At 36.9% G+C, this 8,333-nt stretch overlaps 1 protein-coding gene across 2 annotated transcripts in view; it reads right to left on the bottom strand.

Moving 5' to 3' along the window:
* Window positions 1-1,868: 1,868 nt before the first annotated feature.
* LOC110453162 (fatty acyl-CoA reductase 1-like) overlaps window positions 1,869-8,333 on the bottom strand; it is a 51,537-nt gene continuing 45,072 nt past the window's right edge. For both annotated transcript variants that reach the window (XM_021502013.1, XM_021502014.1), the window contains 3 exons: window positions 6,919-7,048; window positions 6,003-6,130; window positions 1,869-5,008 (listed from right to left, as the gene is read on the bottom strand). In XM_021502013.1, the coding sequence (XP_021357688.1) occupies window positions 4,849-5,008; window positions 6,003-6,130; window positions 6,919-7,048 (418 nt within the window). In that variant the 3' untranslated portion in view covers window positions 1,869-4,848. The remainder of the gene's footprint in view (window positions 5,009-6,002; window positions 6,131-6,918; window positions 7,049-8,333) is intronic.

Below are 8,333 nucleotides of genomic sequence, written 5' to 3'. Positions count from 1 at the left end.
AGTGACCAATTGGTTTAGTCTGATTTACTCAAACGTTTTACAGACAGGGGTACCCAAATCAGAACACCTCAACATGTACATATCCGTCAGTTTATCTAAATAAGTGACCTCGTTTAAAATAGTTTTCATTGTTTTGACACTGTGTGATAATTTTTAGCATTTTTAATCGATTTAGTAAGTAACATAGCAGAGGTGGACAGACACACTTTCCTTCACTCCAACTGACATTTTTTGTCAAATTTTTGTCAATTTTTTTATTAAGAATGATTAATAAATGTATACCATTCACTTGTACAGCTAAAACAAATGTTCTCTGAAAGAATATAAAGTAGTTATGTAACTGGGATGTTTTTCTTCTGTGGCTATACATTTAATATTTATATAAATAGCATAATGATTGAAACACAATATAGGAATTCGGCCTTCCGGAATTAAACATTCCAACGACCAAAGTCGATACTTTCGGTAAACATCACAATATCACGTGGAGACGAAAACAGGGAAGTAACTCATGTGATCTTATCCCGCAATGGCGCGACCCTCTGTAATCTGGAGCTGGGAGTACCGGGTTTATGGCCTTGATTGAATACTTGTACTTACGCATCCTAGCAACATTATCACTTTGTTCCGTTACATTCGTTTGTATTTGTTTTAAGCATGACTTCTCCAATGTTTCTTGATGAAATACAAAACCTACAAAACACCTCGTAAGAGGGGTAGCACGTTGAGGCTTGTAACATTGAAGACATCAGAATTGTTTTTAATAGAAATCAGGCGAAATCATCTAATTACTTTTGGAAATTTGTAGAAAATGTTTATTAATATGCAATGAAATAATTAAAAATGTCGATATATTCACAAATCCAACAACATCTTTCAAGTATAAGGATACTTCTTTATTTCGTTTTCTTCCTAATTCCTATCTGTTCTATAAGCTACGGAGCCAGCCTGAATGTCTTTCTTACTTTTTACTCATTTGATCTTCTGATTAAATTTTCCCAGACAAAAAAATGAAGGTCAGATTAATGATTCAGCTCATAAAGGACAAGATCAGAATGCTTTCCCAAATTTTCGACATCTCCCTTCATAATCAAATATTCGTCTCCATAGGTGTTATCAATGTTATTGTGCCTCAGTGACGGTACTCAAGACGAGTTTTTTTTTAACTAAGGACCAACTATATACAATCGACGTGATTAAGGAACAAAGGATTGTTGACCTTATTTAAGGAAGCGCAGTGGAGAACAGACACATTTTATGAAGCGATTTAGAATAGACGGCTTATCACAATATTGATTTAGGATATTTGATGAGATTACACATAATTTTGATACGTGCATGATTTGAATAAAAACAATCAAGTGTACGTGTATATTGTCATAGTTATATTTAATTGCCTCCGTCATATGGACAATGTAGGTCGAAGGTATATCCATGCATTGTCCGTACATAGTTTCATTTGTTAAAATGAAAAATAGCTTTATCTATAGTATTTGAAAGAGATTCAAGCACTAGCCATTGATTCAAAGATAAATGAATTCCTTGAATAGTGGCATCGTTATTAATGATAAAACGTCTTAAATTAATGCGCACGTCTTCGTTAATGCGACACCTGGTAGTCATAATATTGTCACTCTGAAAGAAAATATATATACATGTGCATTTTCTATATGTTGTAACTAGAGGAGTATAAGGTACCTATAAATCGTTACTGAAGAAAATTGCAGAATCAACAAAAAAAATCATTCTGTCATTCAACTTATTAAGAAATATAATCAATTTCATAGATGCTCACACTTATATGTCAAACCGTGGAGTTGTGGTGGGGGGGCACGGGTTCGAAAGAGTACCAAGTAATGATTTTCTTTTTCGTGATCAAATCAATATTCGTTTATATCAAACAGTCGAGACGTCAAAGGTTAATCAGCCTCGTAACTGCCAAAATATGTATACTCACAGACCCGCAATACCATAGGGCGCTTAATTACCTTGTTGTAAGTCATACGGGCGACGGGAGAGACGCGGCGAAAAATCGCAATATTTTGCATTAAGACTGAATGTAAATGGTGTTACACATTTTAAAACAACCTAAAACGATATAATGATCACTGCATAAACCAGCTGTGGATTTAAAAAGCCTAATCACAGCCACCATATTCTTATAAATCAAAAATACGGTGACAATAAAACAAAACGTCTTTCTTTTCCTAAAAGTACCAGTAATGATGATAGACAAACCGATTGTGAAGTTTAAAAAGCGTTTTTCTAGAACCAACACATGGTTTATACTGAAACTCGAGGTACGTTAGCCTGATATAGTGATTGTGTTGACAATAATAAGTTGTCTTCAAGTGAAACAATTAACAAACGAATAACATGTCTTTATGTCAACACACGTGCTCCGCACTCGTAAAAATTAAATGTGCATCTTTGCATACTGCCATAAGGGAATCCATTACATATCCTCTATAAATCTTAATGATTTCGGCCCGCTAATTTTTTATGTAAATAAGAGAAATATATTAATTTCATGTGATATGCATTCCCTAACATCCTTATTGGCTGAATTGTAATGACGTAGAGGTAGTCGATTTGTGGTATCAACTCAGATGTTCGGATGGCGCAGCGGATAACACAAAATTAAGTGATAAAACATCTGCCCTATTAACATTGCTAGAGTTTATAGTCACGCGACTAAATTATTGTGTGCAATTCTAAGCTCACTATTTGGTGATTCGGCCGTGCTGTTTGTGTTGTCATCTTGTCTCATGCAATTTTACGCACATGATACTTCTGATATCACCTATCATGTGAGCATGTGCATCCACGTTTCCTCCACGCCATACAAGCGTGTAACGTGGAGTCATGGTCCATCGTAGAGTAAGAGGAACGTGTCGGTGAAGTAACTCCAGGTGAAATTATATTTCGCTCGCCTACCTCTCCACGCTCACTCCGCGTTCGCAAACGTGTATAGCCAGTGGAGAGTGGTTGGACATTCTCCATGGTGAAGAGTATTGGTGGAGTTGACTTTCCACACTAGAGAACGGCACCGAGAAGTGTGGAGAGTGTATGACTCCAAGCGGTACACTGTTGGGCGTGTTTGATTCGCTACACCGTGTACACAAGTGTGCGTTGGTGTAAACCAAACGCAATCAAGTAACATGGTGTAACCACACTGGGTGCACGCCTTCTTCACCTTCCTCACCTTCTTCCGAGGTAGAACAGCCGGTGTAGATGCCATTAAACATGACCGACGACTGGTTAGAGGGCATAGCAAGTTGGTCACAAATGTGATTTTTACATTTGCATGGTTTCAATGAGAATGTTGGAACCAATAATTACGTTGAACTACTTTTATCTTCGTGTCTTTGTGTCTTGGATACATTTTAGGGAGATTTGGTTAGTTGAATATCACATCAAGGTCATACTATTGAATTCATCAGACTTGATACAGCAGTATAATAAACGCACCTTCATCAGCAGAGACGATTGTCTCGTATAATTTGAGCAACATGCGTACGGGTGTTTTAAAGTTGTAAGAAACACCGGTATGCAATATGTGTACACGAGACAATCACCTGCGTTCACCAGGTTAAGTAAATTTAAAGAGACAAATTAATGATAGAAAACATGGCCTCATCAAAGCGAATGGTATCTGCAGGTAGGAATAGAGTCATACTGTCCGCCATGTTTAGTGCGATTCGGAATAGCATGGTGTAGCGAATCATTCCCGCCCAATGTCTAACATGGGTTGGTGCAAGCCACAACATGCTACTCATTTGCTGCAAGAAATCAATATCTTAATTCTAAGTTTTGCTATCATTTCATAAACAATTTTTACGCTGAGAATTAAGGATGCTATCAGTCACTGAAAAGTACCAGAATCTCGATCTGTCTGGTATACTATATCCGTCTAAGTGTTGTATGCATGCTAATGGCAAAGACACACGCGACCTGCACCATAGTTATTAAAATGGAGAGATATCATAAAAATGTTTAAAAAGGGTAATAAATATTTGTGAGTAAATCGAAGATATATCATCATGGAATTCCATCGCAATATTTCACTTGGAATCCGATATGGGTTTCATTCCGTCTCACCAATACTATATACAATACTAACTGAACTATCGACATCACCTCTAGCCAATGTGTCAGTCCACGCTTCCGAAACTTTCATACAACATATGTATCTGCATGCACACGTCACTCCCAATATAAATACATTACTCGCACTCGTTTCTCCTGTCAGGTGAGTCACATATTCGCACATATACACGTGAAGCCATATACAGGTGAAGTCACACACGTACACACATGCACGAGAATTCACATACACACGTACGCACATGCACGAGAATTCACATACACATTCGTACAGAAAATATCACCCCATTCACTTGCTATACCCGTAAGTATGCATAGATGTGTTTATAAACCATTGTTAGCTTATATAAGCTGCATTCCAGCTAAGCGTTCTGCCACTTCTATTTCTACCATTACGCGGCCACCATCAATAAACTGATTATTCTGTCACTTTTGGATGCGCATGTAAGTTATTTAAAAGAGTGTATTGTGCTATACATTCTATATACACACAGTGTAGTTAAAACACCCTGGATAGTTGTTTGGTTTGTCTCATGTAGGTGAGTCTTGAAACATTCAAGACTACCAGCACTGGTTGCGTTAAGCTTGATCGGATATCACATTATGTCCAGCAATTATTTCTTTCTCACCTTCGCTTCCAACACATTTGTATTTGAGTTGTATTGTACACATATAGTCACGGATATACTCGGTAATAGATACTCTTTCATTCACAATTGACTTCAATGTACTCTTGCATGTTTATGTAATCTTGGCAATCTTTGGCAGACAGTTAAAGAATTTTACGACCCAGTGTAGGAGAAAGTTCCACATTGATCGCGCTATGCTGACTCGGTTAATCAGAATCCTCCACACAATTATGATGACCAGCGTATTAGTGGCAAAACTCAGCCGCTGTAGCCTGCAACAAAAAATTACACTACTACAGTGTCAACACACAAGTACAAAATTCTAACTCATGTTCCGAAGGGAGATACAATAGAAATCGAGGAAAATCAAAGAAAAGCTTCGTGAACCTCTATCCCAAAACGAAGGTGGCAAGACTTTATAGCTAGCTGCTTCAGTTTTTACACTTATTTCTTTATTTGGAATATATAATCGAAGAAACGTAAATAGACGGCACCTGATTTTTATTTTTCCTTCAATGCAAGTTAACGTAGGAGCCAAAAGTGATGTGTTGATCTCTTCAAAAGAGTTATAGTTATGTCAGGGCATTTGGTTAGACGGAACACTCGTAGGCAGGCTTTTTACTTAAAACTTCACCATCAAAATTATAAGAAAAAAAGAGTATAACTTCATTGCAGTATAATTTATTTTATTACTATAAGATTCTAACTGTATCTAGTTGGGCACGATACCCGATTTCAGTTCCAGCGCTCTGCCATTCGAACGAAGTGCTCATAAAATAACATTTGGTAATCATAGATGACAAGAGTATTGGAGATATGCCCGGGACAATGTCATGCACTGACTGACTAAAGTACTTAAAATGTAATGTAAACGGGCAGTTGAAGTGGCAAACTAATAGGGAAAAAGCATTTTAGTGTAACATGTGTGTCATTCTCAATGCTCCAGGGGTTATGCTCGCTTTGGCTCTTGGCACCCCTAAAACATGTCATAGCAAATTGTCTGCTTAGTATGCACCACTTTGTCCTTTTGATGTACATCAAAAGAATCTTTCGGCCGCGTAACGGTAAAATTGACTAACTTTGAAGTCAGGTATCGCTCCTCTGTAATCCTCAAAGGACAGGTATCAGCCCAGCGATTGGTCAGGTATTTTTTACCCAAATAGCTAGCCGCGTGCCTTCAGTTTTGCTATGACATATTCCAAGGGGGGCAGAGAGAGAAAGTTAGAGTAACCCTGCAGTATCGAGGATGCATGTGTGTGCGCTTACCGTTTGAGCGTTGTTCGAGCCTTGGGTAGTTCTGCCAGCTCCTCTTTCATTACGTAACACTTGATACCGAGACAGTAAGCTTCTATATATCTAGGCCACGATATACTCCGGGGATCAAAATTGAAAGTCTGAAAGTAGATTTGGAATTATTTACTTATGTTGTAAGGTGTTTCGCAGCTAATTGATGCTTTATTGACAATAAAATAATCTTCACATAAATTTATGCCAGCAACAAATATAACACAAAAATTGGTTTGGTTTGTTTGTTTTGTACGTTCTATTAACAGCTATGGTCATTTAAGGACGTGTCAGGTTATGGTGGTGGAGGAAAGCCGGAGTACCCGGAGAAAACCACAGACCCCACGTAGGCCTCGAACCAGCGACCCAGTGGTGGAGGGCTAGTGATAGTAGAATGTCAGACGCCTAAACCAATCGGCCACAGCGACCCCTTAACACAAAATACTGTAGCACTACCAGAAAAAAGGTACAGAAAACGAGTTCTATCTCAGTATCGTCGTCAAGATATTTTGTCCGAACTGACACTCCAATAACTGTACACAGTCTATAGAAAGCTTACACTCAAGCCTCAAGATTCAACAACCTTTGTTCTCAACAAAAGGACTAGATCGTAAGACGTCGGATGACGTAGTCACTTTGGCAAGGAAAAAGCCAGTCTGTTCACCTGAAACAAACGCTGGATAGAATACACTGCCTTATCTAGGTACAGGGATCACCTGATTGGCCTGGATGGAGAGACAACTTGATTAATCTGGATAGCAGTACAACCTGAATTATATGGAAAACATGACAATCTGATTGACAAGTGTTTACTGGACTACCGAGGATTACCAATCCTCTTCCCTTTCGTACGGTTCTGATGGCGTTTTTACTTTGTCCACATTTGTTGTGGTCTTACCTTTCGGTCGCCCGGAGACATAACGGCCAGTAACATATCTAGGTTATCGGACTTGAATTCCCAGTCCTTATTTGTGAAGTAATCCAGAATTGCCGTGGCTTTCCTAAGACGGTCCTCTAGTTTCCGGAAACTGACAAAAACAAATAATATTGAGCAAATATGACCGCATGAATGGTTGTTTACAAAAGACTGGCATACGTGAAAAGCATTTGCCTCAGCTCTTTATCTCATCCCTGCTATAAGAATATCTGCATCCAAGACAAAACATTCAAAATATATTGAATGGGAATGTTTAAATCTAGTGGACGAGCTCATAGACGGATAGGTTTAACAAATCAATGTACTCTAAACGTAACATTTTTGTTATAAGAACACTCCATCTGGGTACTACTTTTACTGACATTTATGAGACGAGACAAGACTGACGGATACTGAACATACTATACAGAATGCGTCATTAACATGTTCAACATATTTACATACAAAGTATATTGTATATGACGTCATTTACATTTTAAACTAGGCATTACTCCAAAGGTGTACAAGTCAACGGATTTCTAGACTTACATAAAATGTTGTTGACTTTTCTTTAAAAAGACATATCACCTTGTATACAGATTGTGTAACGTCAATGGATTTTTGACTTACATGTGGTTATTTTGTCGGTACACAACATATACATCTCCCTTTGTATATATATTGTGTTATTTACATACATTCTAGACTTACATGTCCTTCACAAAAACATATCAGTTTGTATGAAGTCAACGTCGTTTTAGTTTTGACATACATAGGTTTTATATGATGTAAATGTTAACATGGGTTTTAGATGAAGTCAATAACTCTTTAGTTTGGACATAAATGTTTTTTTATGTTTTCAATGACTTTTTAGTTTTTACATTCATGGGTTTTATATGATGTCAATGTTAACATGGGTTTTATATGATGTCAGTTACTTCTTAGTTTTGACATTCATGGGTTTTATGATGTCAATGTTAACATATGTTTTATATAATGTCAACTACTTTTAGGTTTAAATGGGCTTTATTTGAAGTCAATAACGTTTTAGTTTTATATGAAGTCAATGTTAACATGGGTTTTATATGAAGTCAATTACTTCTTAGTTTTGACATTCATGGGTTTTATATAATGTCAATTACTTTTAGGTTTAAACGGGCTTTATATGAAATCAACGGCGTTTTAGTTTTTACTTACATGGGTTTTATATGATGTCAATTACTTCTTAGTTTTGACATACATAGGTTTTATATAATGTCAATTACTTTTATGTTCAAATTGGCTTTATATGAAATCAACGGCGTTTTAGTTTTTACTTACATGGGTTTTATATGAAGTCAATTACTTTTTAGTTTTGACATACATAGGTTTTATATAATGTCAATTACTTTTATGTT

The sequence above is a fragment of the Mizuhopecten yessoensis genome, unplaced genomic scaffold (genome assembly GCF_002113885.1).
Source record: "Mizuhopecten yessoensis strain PY_sf001 unplaced genomic scaffold, ASM211388v2 scaffold7147, whole genome shotgun sequence".
Classification (NCBI taxonomy): Eukaryota; Metazoa; Mollusca; class Bivalvia; order Pectinida; family Pectinidae; genus Mizuhopecten; species Mizuhopecten yessoensis.
Note: the sequence above shows the minus strand (reverse complement) of the source record. Positions and strands in the feature narration are given on the sequence as shown.